The 18,639-nt window shown below is 37.8% G+C and overlaps 1 protein-coding gene across 1 annotated transcript in view; it reads left to right on the forward strand.

The window, feature by feature from the left end:
* Top3alpha (topoisomerase 3-alpha) overlaps positions 1–18,639 on the forward strand; it is a 137,838-nt gene that overhangs the window by 72,964 nt on the left and 46,235 nt on the right. Inside the window, exons 13-15 of the mRNA XM_081731377.1 lie at positions 6,238–6,492; positions 11,635–11,794; positions 15,551–15,862. Of these exons, the coding sequence (XP_081587503.1) occupies positions 6,238–6,492; positions 11,635–11,794; positions 15,551–15,862 (727 nt within the window). The remainder of the gene's footprint in view (positions 1–6,237; positions 6,493–11,634; positions 11,795–15,550; positions 15,863–18,639) is intronic.

Here is an 18,639-nt window from a genome sequence, read left to right on the forward strand (position 1 = left end):
CTTATGTCCATATTTGGTTACGAAATCTAGCTCTGGCTTACCAACACAAACGAAGAGACATACCAAAGCGATGACAAAAGAGTTTCTAGAACATTTGGATCTATACGAGGGTTGGTTAATAAAGTTCAGAATAAGTCTATTTTCTCAATGTTTCTTTTTAAATCGCAAAAATGAGCCATAGGACGGTGACAACGCCCTGTAGGGAATACCCTGTACCGTTATTAAGAATTGATGAAATATGCACTTTTGAATTGTGTATGTGTGGCTTCCTTAACGCTGATAAGGACCACCATCCACAGTTTCTGGAATTCGAAATAGGCCCTATTGAAATTTGGCAGCTTTTTTGCGATTTTGGATAGCCCTAGCTCTGAAACTATGCACTTTTCGCTATAGGTCCATATGACTTTTTTCTCTTATTTTGATGTGAGGAATCACCTCCTACAGTTTGTCGGTATAGTCCATTAACACCCTGTATATATATATATGTATATATGGCACACAACAGAACTTCAGTAAATTCTACCAAATTACAAACACTTGTTTGGTTAATTTATATCTCTTTACATACTTTGTCATCACCGAGGTTATATGATGAAACCTACTGTTTAAAATGGAATCTAAACCAAAATAATGAGTTCAATACTTTCTCACCGATACTCGAACCTGGAAACTCGTGCACCAAAAGCATGCGTCCTAACCACTAGATTGAGAATAAAGGCTAAATACGTACATGCGACACAATATTGTAACGTTATGTTCACTCGTCTGATCTTCAAATGAAAGGAAAGCAAGAATCTTCAACGAGAGAAATACATTACTGCAAAGAAAATAGAAGAAATATTGTAAAATATATTTATGATGTTATAGACTAACAGTGTAGGAAAGATCGCTAGAGGAACGAAAACAAGCAAGAACAAAAGGTTTACGATAGGGACATAAAACGTACGTATCATGGCACAGGGAGGGAAATTAGAGAATCTTAAAGAAGAAATGAAACAAATCTAGACTTAGTAGGAGTGGGTGAAGTTAAATGGGAAGATAATGGGGAATCGAGAAGTGAAGAATATAGTATGTTTTACTGAGATAATGAAAAGGATAGTCTAATTGTGTGGGAATAATTCTTAATAGTCAAGTGCTTAAAAGAGGAGGTAGTGGAAAGTAGACAGAGTTACAATGATAAGACTTAAAGTGAAAAAGACGAACCTAGTGGTAGTTCAGACATCGGAGTGAACGATCTAGTAGTGAGGAGGTAAGAAATCTTTTCGTACAAGACTTGAGACATATCATGTTTCAAAAATAATGTCTTAATGTTGTATTTATTGCTCCAATAGTACCTTAGAAAATATGAAGTATGTTCTCAATTGTAATGAAAAGTAGAAAGTTGAATTATGCAAAGTAAAATACAATATTCATTCATACATGGTTTAATTGAAGTGTAAGTATAATCTATATCTCGTTTGGATTGCATTAACCCTTTGGGGTAGGCTATTTTTTAGACTTTCAGTCAAGCAGCTACTGCATCGTCACTATTTATCCTAGGATCATGGTTCATACCTTATTCTCTTCAGAATAGAGCTGGCTTTCAAATGGTACCACTTGCATGCTCATACCATATACCAGAAGCGGGAGAAAAATGTCAAAGTGAAAATTTCGGAGGGAAAATTTTTTCTCGAACTTTGGCCCCCCTTGGACCCCCCGCCCCTGTGTGAACGTAGCCATCTAAAAAAAAAAAAAAAAATCTGATAAATAGTACTTGGTATACTGAATGTGTGTGCCAAATTTCAAGTTTCTATCTTGAATAGTAAGGGCGGGAGAAATTTTATCAAGAATTCCCACAATGCCCCAAATTACCACAAAACACTATGATCTCAGGGAAAAAAATTCCTGAGACATCCCTAATTACCCTAGGGTCATGTGTCGCCCATATTCTGTTCTGAATAGAACTGCCTTTCAGGCGGTACCATTCACATGTCTCCATCATGTATCTAAGGCGAGAAATTCCGAAAAAAAAAAAAAGGATTTTTTGGGTCTAAATTTCCCTTTTTCAACTTTTAGCCCCTCTTGACCCCCTGTTTTAACGCAGAAATCTGAAAAAAAAATCTGTTAAATACTACTCGGTGGACTGAATGTTTGTGCACAATTTCAATCTTCTAGGTGCAAAAATAAGCCCGCCAGAAAAAAAAATCAGAGAAAATACCCCTTGTTACCCTATACAGAAGTATATTTTGAAAAAAAAATCACTGAGACGTCCCTAATTACCCTAGAATAATAATTTGACCGTCATTCTCTTCAGAATGGAACTGGCTTTCAGACGGTATGACTCACGTGTCTCCATCATGTATGTGAGGCGGGAAAATCGTGAAAAACGGGATTTTTTGGTCTAAAAACCCCTTTTTTCAATCTTTTCCCTCTGGACCCCCCCTGTTTTAATGTAGAGATCTGAAAAAAAATCTGATAAATACTACTAGGTGGGCTGAATGTTTCTGCACAATTTCAATCTTCTAGGTGCAAAAGTAAGCCCGCCAAAAAAAAAAAAAAATATACCGACCATGTCCCATTTTTCCCTATATAGAAGTATATTTTTCAAAAAATCCCTGAGACGTCCCTAATTACCCTAGGATAATGATTCGACCGTCATTCTCTTCAGAATGGAACTGCCTTTCAGACGGTATGTCTCACGTGTCCCCATCATGTATGTGAGGCGGGAAAATCCTGGAAAACGGGATTTTGGGGGTAAAAATATCCCTTTTTCACCCTTTTGCCCCCTCTGGTTCTCCCCCCCCCCCTGTTTCAACTCACAAATCTGAAAAAAAATCTGGTAAATACTACTCGGCGGACTGAATGTTTGTGCAAAATTTCAATCTTCTACGTGGAAAAATAAGCCCGCCAAAAAATATTGAACATAAGCTTAGTAAATGAGAAAATAAATTTGATTTATGACGTCATCACCTCCTATGTCTGGACGCAGGAAGGTCTGAAACCATACGTAATGTCTTCTACAATGCCTCTGGACTTGAAAAAAAATCGGACGAAAAAGCTCAAATAGAAGAGAAATAACGCAATGTACCATGAAAAACGCGTATGGTACAAATTGTACCATAAGATCCCCAAAGGGTTAAATTGCCTTTCCTTCGGTATAAGTCTAGTTTGAACACTCCCGAAAAGAGAAACATAAAGAGGGAAGTTTGGTTTCGTTATTTTATTTGCATATAGCCTGAGTTCTTAGTATATACCTATTAACAGTCTAATAGTTGTGTCAACAACAGCGTAAATGTTACATTTGATATTATTAACACAAAAATTCCCACTTCTAGCCATTGCCTTTCCTCTTCTCTACCCAGGCAATTTGCATATAACTAGACAATGCAGTGCGAACATTCTATATTATTTCTTAGATATTAGAATTTTCAAGCATAACGTACATTAAAATGAAGCCTACTTAATTGCAATTCAAGAGGGGCATAGATTGTACCTCTACTCTAATGAGAACATTACCTTCAACTTTGCAAAATTAAATTTTCTGCATTTTCATTGCAAATGAGAATATACTGTATTTTTTCTCAGGTACTATTGGAGTAGCATACACAACATTCACACAGTACCTTTGAAATGTAATGGGATATGCTTCATTAAAAAAAAAAAAAAAAAAAAAAAATGTCTCCGAAGCAGTGTTATCAAGTTAATAAGTGAATAAACCCAGCAAACAAAGATATTTGTTGGGAAGTTTTCAAAACTTCCCTGTGTTTTTCCTTGTTTTACGAGGTATTGAAATTAGATTTATACCAAAGGCAAGACCACTTAATTACAATTCAGGTGAGGTATAAGTCATATTTCTCTTTGAATTAAAATTTAAGTTATGTGTGTCGTAGTAAAGTTTACAAAATTTTGCCAGAAAAAGAAAATATTATAAAAGGCCGAAGTGTTAAATACATTTTTCTGCAAAACCATTGGTGGTCCATTTGCGAAATTTTCCATGAGTATACCTATTTCGAAATATAAAAAATCCTCATTATATACCTTCTTCTGAAAGAAGCTATATTCCCGTTTGGAATATAAGTGTAAGATGTTAGTAGGTCTTCAACTAAGGGTCGCTCTTCGAATTTTGAAACTTTATTCAATGTTAAAGAAATACCGGCAGATAAGTTCTATGAATGTCTCCTGGTGCTGAGGACGTCATATTTTGAAATAAATTGTATTTATTTTGACAGGCTAAATTCAATCAAAGAAGAGAAAAATATGTTTGTTCTGCACCTATAAAAACATTTGCTTGTTAGATGAATAAATTTTCTTCATGAGGTAAAATTAGTTGAATACATCAATTCGATCAGTTTCCATTCAGCGAATTCATTAAATAATCACAGCGTAATACAAAAACCTTAAAGTTTAAAAAAAATGCCTCCGCCATATTGAATTTGTCCCATCATTTCTTTTGAGTGAAATTTTCTAGCACTTTACAAGTGAATGAGATATTCTGTGTATTGAAAACCCCAAATATAAAATGTCTTGTCTTCAAGGTTCAGAAGTTCAGAGAACGTGTAATACCCCCCTGTCTTTCCCATAATATTTTTTGTTTTTCCATTTTGCCCCTGTTCCTGTATGTTGTAATTTCATGTAGGTAAATGTGATCTTCATTTACCACTTTGTATGCAAAAATCCTTATATACGAGGGTGTCTTGTCTATGTAACAGAAAAGCTAACCCTCGTTCATTGAATTCGTCCATATAGATAGCACTCTTTGTATCAAGAAGCTTTTTTCCACAGATTTTTGTCCTGGTATGCTCAAAAGTCGAAACACAAATGTAATAGTAGTATTTGTCGCACCTTTTACGCTATTAGTCAGTTACATGGGTCAAAGGATGATAGTAAGTACTGTATAATCATCTGAATATTCAAATCAGTTGATCAGTTTTGTAGATTACTTCTAACGAACATTCAAAAATTTATAATATATATTTACAGTATTTTTCTAAATTTATTCATCGTAAGGTGTTTTGTTTTTTTTTTTCATTTTTTGTAAATCCTCGTGTTACTTTAACACAAATAATATTTCACTGAAAAGTATTGCCATCTAAGGACTTGATATTAAAGAATAAGAAGAAAACTAATGTGTACTGCTCTTATATCTCATTTGGAGTGTAAAGAGTTAGCGCAGTATATTTAAATTAATACTTGCACATATTTAACATTTGTTCGGGAAATGTTAAAGGAACTAGTACTTTTTGTTTTTTTAAATTTCGAGTATAAAATACAATATGCTGATTATGTATTAAATTGTGTTCATAGTAAGGTCTGTCGGAAAAGTATCCGACCATGGTCCTGGAAAACCAATACAGTTGTCTGACGTTTTCTTCGTTCTAATCTGCTTCAAACTAGTTCCTTTCCTGCTTCCATGCACCGGGAGCCTTTGTACTGCTGCAAACAGGTCTGGAACTCCTCATCGGGAAGTGCCACGAGAGCAGGTATCGCATTGCATTAGATCTCTCGCGTGCGAAACCGAGTTTCTAGTACCTTTTTGATTCTTAGGAAGAGGCAAAAGGCCACGAGGCTATACCCGGAGAGTAGGGAACTTGACGAAACATAGAAATCGTGTGCTGTGGTGTGGTAAAAGGGACAACCACATGAGCTGTATGAATAAAATCATTATTCTGGTGCGGTTTCCGGGGCTTTGAAGTCCACAGATCTGGCAATTTCGGACAAAAATCGTCACGTAGATGAGAAATGTCTGAAAAGAAATCCTTTGTAACTGTACGTACTCATGATGCATAGTGCCTTGACAATCGAAGAACATAACATTTGTTTGATTTTGCTACGCATCTGGCGACTTACTCTGGGTCTTCGCGAGCTTTGCCAGGCATTGGCGAGATCGAATGTATCCACGGAGTTGATTGTGATTTCGTTCTCGCATCCTATTCGCACACCCATGTCTTTACCATTTTAGCCGCTCCGAGACCATAGAAGAGCACCCAATATAATCACTTCTCTACAACAGAAGATGCAAATGAAAGTGACGCCATTTGCAGTCTAAAGATATCATGGACCCCTCTTCCTTGACGCAAAATTGGGCCAACCTACGCCATGTAGTTTTCCCAAAAACAAAGGAGGTGAGATTTCCGACAGGCCTCGTATATCCAATAGTAAGGAAATGTTTGTGACTTGCCATATGCTCATTTACAGTGTTATTTTTTTATATATTTTTTAACGTTATATGATACTGCATTATAGTTATTTTGTGTACAGGCTAATATGCTTGATGAAGCTCTGGGGAGGTATCTAGCAGAACAGCAACAAGCAGTGACTGATGTTATTCCAATGGATGAAACAGTAGAAACGGTGATGAAATGTCCGTCTTGTGGTTTGGACATGGTCCTTAAGAATAGAAGAGAAAATAATGGAAAATACATTGGCTGTATGTGTTATCCACAATGTCGTGCAGCTATTTGGTTCCCGGAAACAGTTGAGAATGTTGAACTCACTGATGAAATGTGTACTCAGGTAAATATGGCTGTGATATTTTAAGAATTTATTTTTTATTCCATACGGATAAGGGATATACAAGCAAAGAAGCAGGGTTGGCTGGTTTAAACCAAAAAACGAAAAATGTTCGTAAAAGTATAAGTGTTCGTAAAATCTTGTTGAACACATATTTGTGGATTATCACCTTTCACTCCCGTATATTATTCGTATTATATTCAGACCTACATTCCCTATTCATTACTCAAAGAGATTATACTACAAAGGCAATGTTTCTTTTGTGATTTGTTATAGTTTATTATTATTGTTATGCAGTTACAATCAAAGAAAACTTCTAAATATTGTTTCGTTTTAATAATTTTACTTTTGATTTAAAAAAAAAAAAAAAACATCGAAATGCAGTACTTTTTTGAGGAGGGGTCATACAAACCCCACGAGAGGCATTTATTGAAATCAGAAGTATCTTTGGTATCTACGAGGCGCATTTCAAAAGAAAGGGCCGATATTTAATTGGAAACAGGTAAGTAAGTTTAGCAACATTGTTTTATTGGGTAAAAACAAGTACATATCCACTTTATTTTTCAACATAGTCACCATTATTTTCCAAGCACTTTCTGTACTGTGGCACGAGTTTTTTTTATACCCTCTGCATAGAGGTTCGCCGCCTGGGAGTTCAGCCACTTCAACACTGCCGTTTTCAATTCATCAGGTTCTTTAAATCGTTGAGATGAAAGCCACTTTTTTAGGTGCAGATAGTCACTTGGCAGAAGAAGACCACATTAAACATTTGTAGACTGAAAACGTGATGTAACTACAATTATTTTGCGTTTTGTGACAAATGTGTATTGTCCTTTGAAATTGGATGGTATATCTATATGTGTATGAACTTAAATCTCTTTCAAACTGTAGGTGTTTCATTTCCGCACCCCCTCTCTCTCTTTGTTGTATTTCTCATAATGTGCATCGAAATAATTACAAATATTATACGACCTCTTCGAAATGGAATGAAGACTTTAGAGACCCTATACTACTAATGGCCTGATTGAGTATTGCATCTCTTATGTACTATTTATCATCTACGTAAAATTCAACTGCACGTAATACTGTATATGCATTATTATGGTTTCCGTTATTAAAGTTCCCCTCATTGTCAGGAGAAAACGACATAACCTTACAGTATCTATAGTCATTGTCAAAAGTCTGAGCACATTACTTATTTTTCTGAATTTTTCAAATAAAAAACATTATGCGTACACGAAACCGTATTTATTGGACTTGTTTCGTAAAACAGACAACGTTGTTCATATAAGGATAAGAAAATGCATGATTCCGATTACACTGAGACACATTTATTGTGCTTTGCAGTAAACAGATAACCAGAAAACAGACAACTATCGTCACGCTTTGTCTGATGATGTTTCGTTTAAATGTGATCTAGTGATGTTTAATCGAACTCTTATCAGAAGTTGTCTGTTCACTACCACCAGGGCCAGCCCACGAGCAAAAAGCTGTGTGCAAGAATGAATTTTGGCGCCCGTTACAACGAAAATGGGTATAGAAAACTCTCCAAAAAAAATTGTATGGGTGCTCTATAACTGAAGTTGGCATTTTAAAGGGATTAAAAATCGAAAACTAAAACTAATAAGTAGTAGTAAATAGTAAATATTAAAAGTATTTAGTTTATTTAGACAAAGGTTGCGAGGTTGTTGAGTCTTGCGAAAGAGTAGACCTTAGGTAGGTTTTTATTAATTTTAATTTTGAAAAATTTCGCTCCGCCTACGCTACCGACATCGGTATTGTCAGAAGTATTTGCAAAGCAACTCACACATTTACATAAGCATAAGTAGATAATCCAGTTTCCAACAAAGCTCAGCACGTTCGGAGACTTTCTAACCTAAAATGAAACCAAAAGAAATAAAAAGACTACTTTTTAACTTTGAAAATAAAGAAAATTGACAAATAATAATTTTGTTTGAGCCCAAAACTATTATGAATTAACTGACCAAACAATAAATCAAGATTATACATTTTAAATAGCTAAAACGTATCTTCATTTGGCATGAAGCCCTTGATAGATGTCAGCTCCTCGCATAACTCTGCTTCTTTAATGTCACTGTCATCCCCATCTGAAAAGAGGTTTCTTGGTCTTTGCGTTTAACAAACAAGCCCTCTCTGTTGGGCAATTCATCAAGTTTAAGAAGAAACTTAACTTTTAACATTTTGACCTTAAACTGTTCGAACCTCTCCCGCACAGCCAATAGAGCAGTTTCAACGAGTAGTATAAAATAAACTCTTAAACGCTCTTGGGGCCAATCGGTGCTTCATTAGCCTTGTAATCAAATTGCTTCTTCTTCCTTCTAACCCGGGGTGTTTTGAATTTTCCTTTGACTTCTAAATCTTCGGCCAACTCTTTGGCTTTCACTAAATAGTTAAGAAATCCATTTTCACGAAAGTCCGTCTAAAAGTCCTCAACGGACTTCAAAATAGCTACAGCTTGAGATAAGTTGATCTTCGTTTCCAATATCTTACTAGTAGTGTTTATTTGAAACAAGACATCATACCATGCAATCATTGGCGCTAAGAAACCAAAGTTTTTAGTTGTTTCGGGCAAGGAATTTGCCTCATTTCTAACCTCGTCTTCAAATGATGCATCCTCGTGCAGGTCCCAAAGTGCTCGTTGGATTTGCACAATCTGGTATCTTACTGCTTTGAGTGATTCAATAGATGCTTCGCAGCAAGTTACAGAAAGTTATTTCATTGTGAGAGAAGGCCCAAACACTGATGACGCCTCATGTGACATTATTTTTTAATTTTTTTTTTCATTTCGGCGCCCCTCCTAAAATCACATGTATGCGACCGCACACGTCGCACACGCCTTAGGCCGGCCTTAATTACCACGGGCAGTTGCGGGTCTTATTCAATTGTGTCGTATTATGGATAAAATTGGAGGCAAATCTGTAGCGCACGACAGGCCCGTATCCAAGAAGAGGTCTAGGGGGAAGGTGAGCCCCCTAAATTTTTACTGCCCCCCCTAAAATTTTCACGTTAGACTTGCAACTGAACTATAATATGGTTTGATCGCCCCCCCCCCCTCGCTACATTTTTGGGCTGGCTACGGACCTGGCGTACGATTGTGCTGTTCTCATTCACATGAAATAGTTGAAGGTGCAAGTACAGTTCGAAGCATAGAAAATGTTACAAAAAGTTTAAGTCCAACTTAGGAACAAACTCTTGCGCCGTGTGCTTATGCATTCCGAAATACACTTTTCATCGACTAGTTAGTTCCGGTATTCAACCCAACTCACCCCCTCCTCCACCTCTCCTTGTTTAAAGCGGTGTGTGACGTAATATAATCTTTCCATTCACACGGAAAAAAATAGGAACCAATTTACAAGGTTTATTGCTCTAAAACAGTCTCTTTCATTCGTTTGTCCTGACATGCCTTTCTAGAGCCTGAATAAAACAAAACGTCACAAAATGTTTCCATAGCTTCATAAACACCCTTATTTGCATTCTTTCCCTTCTTCAAAGGCTGCATATCATATCAACCTAGGAAGATACTCCTTGTGAATTCTATGGAAATTGTTAATCATGGCAGCAGCTTTAGTGTTTCCCAAAGTCTGAAATGCGGACGCAGAGCTCTAAAAACTACTGACAGAAATGAGTGTTATTCATTTCTTGTCAGTAATTGCAAGCAAATGGTCGAGTTGTCAGGACAGAAGGCTGTAATTGCCCCCGCCCTTGAGCTTGAAAAATACATATTGTTTGATCAAATGTGTAGTAATATAATAAAAAGAAGTTCGATTCCAAGTAAACTTTGTGGTGGACAAACACCGTGAGTGTGGGTTCTCCCGTTTCCTCCTACGTTTTCATTCCACCATTTCCTTCATTGCTTATCGTCACCGTCTGCTTTATCCTCCCCGCATAATCGTGGGACGGAAAACTTAAAGATTTCATTTTTTTAGTAATAAAAAAAATTAAACTATTATGTCGACGGACAATCTCCGCCTCCCTTCCCCCTCACCCGGACCAGGGCAGAATCTAAAATGACGCTGCTTTTAACAACAAATCTATATAGTTACGATAGCACATTGCTAGAGCGCTTATATTTGGTTTCAAGGCTCGAAGGTTTGATCCCAAGCCATAACAGTTCATGGACGACATTGAGAGAGAGAGATTCAAATATGGATTTACATATACAAGTTTAGAATTGAAGAAAAAATGGAATGACTTCGTGAAATAGAAGAAGGAAAGATTCCCAAGTGCGAGGATCACATTAGGCAGTTGTTGATTTAAGATGGAGAATTCTTTTTAGAGCATCAGATGATTACGAAGGGAGAGAAGGATCTTAAGATCTGGAGAATTAAGAATTTTTTTTAAAAAAATCTTTAGCTTCCGAGCCGGGTTTCGAAGCACGAACCTTTTAGTTATCGATCCATGACTTTATCCACTCAGCCACGGAGAACTCTACTTAGCCTGTCACATACTTTTCCTTTACCTACTAGAATGGGATATTCTAAACGTTGACTCGGTGGATACGCCGTTCAGATGGGAAGCAGACCTCTTGTAGCTTAGTTATAGGGTGTATAATGAACTTCCCCTTGTTCAGGAGCATTTTTTAAGTCAGTAAAATTTATTCTTATTGTGTTAATTAAGTTATATTTGATAGAACTATATGATGAAATAGTGCCAAATACTTTGCGTCGTTGTCTGTTACATGAATGTTTAATGTAAGGGATTCCTGCTTGGATGGTCTTAGGTTTGAATCCCGACCATTCTTATTGACTTTTTCTTCTATCCACGCTGGTTGGTGCTCTTCCGTTGTCGGATGTTCCCAAATTCGGATCCCGCTGCCAGTTACCGTGGCCAATTATTTTAGAATGTCTTGTAGTTCTACCAAACAGATGCCTGGATTTAAATACAGAATTTCAAACTTCCATTATTAATTGTTATCAACTGGAAGTTGCTTTATTAGCTTATGTGAAATCGTAATATACAAAAAGAAAAGTAAAATCAGGACTTACTAGTCAAAAAATCCAAATCCTGTGGCTAAATTAATTCTTATACTTTTATCTGTAAGTGCTCTGCAATTCTCTACCTGTTAATTGAATATTATGTATTATGAAGTGCTTTGTTGGATGATTAATATGTATCTTATTTTAGTGTGCTCCGGGTACAAAGAAATTAAAATTTAACTTTCGTCGAGGTTCTTTCTTGCCCTACTATCCAGACCAGTATATTGGTTGTGTTGGTGGATGTGATCCTTTGTTCCTCGAAATTTTGGGAATTAATGTAATTGCTAAGAATTCAAGAACGGAGACAGGTAAGAATTAAATATTCATTAACTAATACGTGTTCTGAAATTGTTTTACACATCCTATCACGATTCTTTTACTGTATACAAGAACTGTGCTCAACTGCATCAAAAATAAAGTATATGTACGAACTAGAGATAAACAACACCATAAACATTGTGGATATATTTTTGACAGAAATTCTAGTAAGTTCCAATCAAGGGTATACAGAAAACCACCAGCCAGTGATTTCTTCGTTCACAAAACATGGCAGGTTAAAGTCTCATAAACATGTACATTAGAGCGTATAGTTGGGTGACACTCCAAGAATATCTTATAAAGGAGGTTAAACGACTACTACTTAGATTTCGTTACTTAAATTACTAACTTAGATTTCGTTTATGGTTACAGTCTACAGAGTGTTCCAGAAGTAGTGAATTACCTTTTGAGTGATCAGTACATTTTTATTATAAACAAGAATGGCGTGAAACAAAATTGTAGGTATAAAGGAATGATGTAAAAATCAAGTGTTTTACAGTATCTAACCCCTATTCTCCATTTGGAGAGCCACCTGGCGGCCATTAACATGGATGCATGCTTGCATCCAGAGACGCACATTTCTTTATGCATCTCGGCACATCTGAACGGAAATGTTGAATTTGGTGATTGGCGCCGTCGATTCCGCAACATTGTTTATAGGTCTTGCATATACCTTGTCCTTCAAATGCCACTAGAAAGAAGTCGGGAGGGATGAGGTCTGGTGATTATGGCAGCCACTTCACTGTTCCCCGATGACCAATCCATCACCCGGGTAAGGTATTGTTCAAACAGTTACGGACAGTCTAGGCAAAGTGGTGGAGAACCGTCTTGCTGCCACCGCAGTGTGTCAAAATCCCTCCTCACCTGCAGCAGAGGTATCACAGACTTCTTAAGTAAGTTCAAGTACGTCTCCCCAGTCACCAAACCATCAAGGAAAAACGGTCCCAGCACATCGCCAAGCGTTACCCCACCCTAAACCATCACACCAGGACTGTGCTGATCATGTTCAATCACCACATTTAGATTTTCAGAACGCCAGTACACATAGTTGTGATGATTCACTGACCCTGACACATGGAACTTTGCCTCGTCTGTCCAGTCTATGTGGTTCTCGAAGTCGGGATTTTCCTCGTCCGAAGGTACCACTCAGCATACTCGATTCGGCGATCGGGATCGTCCTCATTGAGTGCGTGCAGCAGGCGAGGATGATGCGGGCGCAGTTTCAGATCCTTGAGAACCTTGGCAACCGATGACTTCGAGATATATTCAGGGTTTGGGACAAACGTCTAATCGATTTCGACTTCTGCGGTGACCTTGCAAGTTCCGCCTGTATCCGAGCTGCATTTGCAGGATTGTTAACGGAGCTAGACCTACCCGGCCTCTTGGCGTCAATTACCCTACCAGTGGTATTCTAAGGCTTTATTTACTCTTGTTATTGTCTTCCGCTGTGGCGCAGGATCACCTCCTCAGCTCCTTCATTCGTCGCTGACTTCCGTAACATTATGTGTCTCAGAAAATAGATGAACACATTAGATACATTTCTCAAGCGTCAGGCGGGCCGCCATCTTGTAGTGTTGCCACCTGGAAAAAAGGAAAAACACCATTACACAACAACACAAAACAAGAAACAAACGAACATCAATCATACAGCCTAACCTACCACACCTAACAAGTAAGTCACTAGTTCTGGGACACCCAGTAATGACACCGAAAATGTGAAAACAACATGAACAAGGAAGAAGCATTTTTAGAAGCTTGAATAATGGGAACGTCAGGGAAAAAAGTTGAACAGATAATCCCACCTAGGAAATTTCCTTACCGTTCTTTCCAAGTTTATTATCCGGACTCCGGAAAATAGCTTTTAAATAATTAAACTTGAAGGCTATGGTTTCACAATATTAACAAATTGCAGGCATATTATAAGCTGAAATTAACAATGTTAAACAACTAAAATAAGCAATAATAGAAACAAATTTCATTGTAAATGGATTGATCAGAAACGGTCCGTAACAGTTACTTCGTAGAAAGATCCTATCATGGGTCATTGTTATATGTTAATTGACTCTTAGCTAGAAGTCATTTTATCTAGCATGTTTCCCATACGAGCGACCGACATGTCTTCTTCATGTTAGACTCTCGTATCTTATTGTTCTGTGATAACAGTGGATCCTCTGGTTACGAGCATCTCAGTTTACGAACAAATTTGTTTATGAACAAGTTTTGAGAAGAACTTTTTCCTTGGCTCACGAACAATATTTCGGGGTACGAACACACACACACACGCACCCAGTAGTACCTCTGTACATTTGCCTTAAACATTTTCTGTCTGAGTTTAAAAACTTCTTTTTTTTTTAGTTTGTCTGTGTTTTTTTTTTCTTAGCCATCTTCCTGTTTAGTTTAATTTAGTGTTACTTATTTGCTTTGAAAAAAATGTCATTTTCATTCTGTATTATTCATAATAGAAAACGCTTAAAAATCTTTAAAAATACATACAGTACCATGTTTCTGTGGATAGAACAGAATATATATATATATATAGTTAGTGCGTTCCACGATTAACGCTAAAGCCCGTCTCCTGAAGAAACCAAGGTAGATAGAAATATGAAAACTTTCGTATCCTTGAAGGGACATAAAAGACAACATTAAACTGATAAGGAGAATCTCCCAAAAAGGGGACCTAAGGGAGTTACTACATGTCATTAGCGTAACTGTAACTAATTTAAATAGCAACCCCACCGTGTGGTACCTCGTTTGAAAGCTAATGACATGTAGAAAAAAAGTTCTGGAAACTGCTTTTTGCTATCGTGTTTCTATCCATCATGGCGGCCATCCGTAAGTACGGTCGAAGTACACGTAGTTACCCCTCGTAATCCTCTTAGGCGCTCCTAATGGGGGATTTGCCTTATCAGCATAATGTTGTCTTTTATGTCCCTTCAAGGTTACGAAATATTTCATGCTTCTCTCTGCCTTGGTTTCTTCAGGAAACGGGCCTTAATGTTATGCGTGAAACGTACTTCGACCGTACTTACGAATGGCCGCCATGTTGGATAGGGACACACTGGCGACATGTAGTTTCCAAAATTTGTCTCTACACGTGATTGCCTTTCAAACGAGATATCACACGGTGGGGGTTGCTATTTAAAATTTTGTAGTTACCCCCCGTAACCCACTTGAGGCAAGTCGTGGGGGGTTCTCCATATCAGCACAGTGTTGTCTTTTATGTCCCTTGAAGGCTACAAAAGTTTTCATGTTTCTATCCGCTTTGGTTTCTTCAGAAGATGGGCCTTAGTGTTATTCGTGGAACGCACTGTATATATATATAAGGTGATTCCTGACACTAAGATAAGACAAAAAGTATAGACCAACGTGGGCTCACAAATGCTTTCTTTCGGAATTATAGCCTGCCAAAAACATTAAAAAAATGAATTTTAAATGTCCACAGTTCCATAACTATGGGACCTACCTTAGTTGGATCAAGACTTCGCTTAGGAACTAATGTGTCCTATCCAAAAATACATGTTTCAGAATCCTATATCATATATATATTAAAAATAAATATATGATTTTTAATTTGAGTGGGAAAAATAATTTCGGTTCACGAACACCATTGCGGAACGGATTAGGTTCGTAATCCTGTGGTCCACTGTATTTGGTGCCATACTACATAACTGCTTCGCTTAAATGAAAATTTGTATTGTAATGTTACAAACCAATTTTGTAAATTCACTTTGTACTGAATATTCCAGTAGGTTCGAATCCTGTACCTACCAGAACTCCAGTAAACAATTCGTTTGATAGTGGATATGGAAGTGGCAATGGACCCACTCAGAGGTCACGAAGAGGTGGAGCTTCTTCATCATCTGCTTCTGCTAGTCAGTATCCAAGATCAAACACAGCTGGGAACAATGCGAATAGAAGAATAGGAATGAATGATAATTTCTATAATAATAATGGTAGAGGAACTACGATTGCTGATAGCAATAGAGAAAATTCAATTGTGTGCCATTGCAATGAAGATGCCTTACTGCTGACTGTAAGAAAGGATAATCCTAACAAAGGTTAGTGTTCTTTTACTTCTAATACAATTAGAACTCTTGATTATGTTTGTTGATTTCAGCGAACTAGTGCTATATCCGCCTTGCGTCTATATTTAAACCAGATAATTGTATTCGTTAAGTCCTTCCTTGGAGGTTATTTGGCACCTGGCAGTGGTTTTTCTCGTAAATTTTGATGATTCGTAAGTTTCTGAAGACGTAAACCATCAGATACTTTTAATTTTCTTTTGAATTTGTCTCCAGAATTAAAATAAAATATATTTTTAGAGTAACAACAAACTTATTTGTATGCTAGTCAGTGGCGAGGCTTGAGGGAAGACAGAGTAGACAGCGTCTACCCTTTAGAATTTTATATGTATTAAGCCATTAAGCCTAAATTACTAACAAAATTTTGTAATTTAAAGATTCTAAAATTTCCTATAATTTATCTGAGCTTTTTTTAAATGCTTCCATATGAAAAACAGAAAGCAAAGTGTCTCGCGAAACCTTGAACATTATTTCTCTACTCCATTTAACTTGCATCAACCTATAGAAGCGTAGGAGAAAAGTTACGTGAGAAGTTAAAGTCCAAAGACTCGCGCTCTGTAGTAGTACCTGCGAAAAGACATTTGCTGTTTTGTCTACGTTTAGAAGGTTGCTTATCTTGTTTATTTTAAGCTGGATTTGTAAGTGAAAGAAACAGACTGCATTTTCTTCTTATTTGCTTTTATTTTAAACCATCTTTCGAACTCCCTCTATAAAATGTTAAATTGCTATAACGTACCCTTGAAGAACATTTTGAAGACCCGGGTTCGATTCCCGGCGGGAGCTCATGTGGTTCGGATTCCACGTTAATCAGTAGGTCCACGTCTCATATAGCCTCGCTGCTGAACGGGACGCTAAACTAAAAGTCAACAACAACAAGAACATTATTATATATACAGGGTGGGCCATTTTAATCAATCCATGGAAATATCTGAAAAATGATAAAACATGAAAGAAATGTTTGAAGTACACGTTATATATTGCTAAGGGGGAAACCCGATTCCGCCAAAAGTACCCCTCTCCGCCCCCCATAAATGGGGGGAACGGGGGCTAACTTTGAAATGTCAAATGGGAACATGGGTCGAGTAATACCTCGTTCGAAAGGTCTTGGGAAACTAAATAACGCTGTACCAGCATGAAAGGTAAATGAGTGGAACAAAATTGAAATACGTAAATATCATAAGGCATATCGAATGGTGTGGTCCGTGTGATCCCAGTGGCCTCCCTGAATGGGTCTTGGGGGCTAACTTCAAAATTTCAAATAGTAACATGAGTCGAGTGGTACCTCGTTCGATAAATCTTGCAAAATCAAATATCTTGCAGGAGAAAACGATTGAGGTGAAATGGCACTGTTCTTAAAAGACCGCCGAAACATAGTATCCGTGCCAGAGAAAAGGTGTAGTACCCGTAGTATGAAAGCGATTAGAGATAAATCAACAGAAGAAAAACTGGAGTAGGTAACTGACGTAAGGCACATCGAGAGGTGTTGTCGGGGTAACTCCCGGAGCCGCCTGAAGGGTATCTGGGGCGAAAATGAAAATTTTAAATATCAAATTTGGGCGAGTAATACCACGTTCGTTAAAAACTGAATATTAAACAGCTTTCGTAGGAATGTTTTCGCCATGGAACACCGTTTTCAAAATGACCGCCAAAATGGTGACTATGTCTAAGAAAGCACCTAATGTTCATAGTATGAATACGGTTATATAGGCCAACAACCTCGTGAGTCCGGTAAGTAATCATCGATTCCGCTAACACACTTAAAACCAAAGTATGTGTGAATCACCAACTGTGCATTCTACATTTTAACCAGCACAAAACACGGGAAGTCTGGTCACGCACTCTACTTTACTGTTCTTCGGCAATTTCATTATGGAGAGAATATGATGTTAAAGGGTTACAGAAAGGTTCAAGTAAGGACAAAGGGATAGGATACAAGGAAAAGATATATGGGGTATATATTGCTCTTTTAGCCCTCCAAGGAGCTTATGCCTTTAGCGTCACTCGAGATCACAGTGGGATCAGCCTAACTGATCACACGGTGGTCCCTGGGATCCACAAGGAATTATTGCCTTGGATTGTGGACAGTCCCGACGACGAGGAGGTAAGAGCACTGACCACCCTGACGGAAAAACCGGAAAATTTAATTTGGACTCTGGGTGATCATCTGCCCCTGATTTCACCAAGAGTCCCGAAGTCGTGACACTAACTTTGGGTCCAAGCTGGGAGCACCTCTTGGTTACACCTGTAGTGGATAACCCTATCGGTGTAGCAGATATTCGCCGGTATCTGGTTGGATATAGCTCTGTTCGCCAATGCGAGGGGACCACTACCCGCCGATTGCTCAACTTCGCGCTTGAGTCACGTAGCAAGGGTGGTCAGTTCAGGACCCACCTCATGAGTTCCCACGCCTCTCACGTCCGGGGTGCTTTTTCTTCGTGAGTCCCCTCGAATCTCACGTCCGGGGTGCTGTTTCTTCGTGAGTCCCGTCGAATCTCACGTCCAGCGTAGTTTTCTTCGTCAGTCCACACATCATTCACGCACGAACTAAATTGTGTTCAACGACATCTCCATGTGCTTGAATACATAAGTAATCCTTCTGCGAAAATGTGTTACAGTATTCAATAAAAAGTTCCGTGGGATTCGTGCACAAGCAAATCGAATTCGCTCTATCATATCTTCTCTGGTTGTTGGTTGGCGTTCATACACAACGTTCTTCATATATCCCCACAGATAAAAGTCTGGTGAGGTTAAAT

This window comes from Thermobia domestica, chromosome 11, assembly GCF_964235325.1.
Source record: "Thermobia domestica chromosome 11, izTheDome1.hap1.1, whole genome shotgun sequence".
In the NCBI taxonomy this organism is placed as follows: domain Eukaryota; kingdom Metazoa; phylum Arthropoda; class Insecta; order Zygentoma; family Lepismatidae; genus Thermobia; species Thermobia domestica.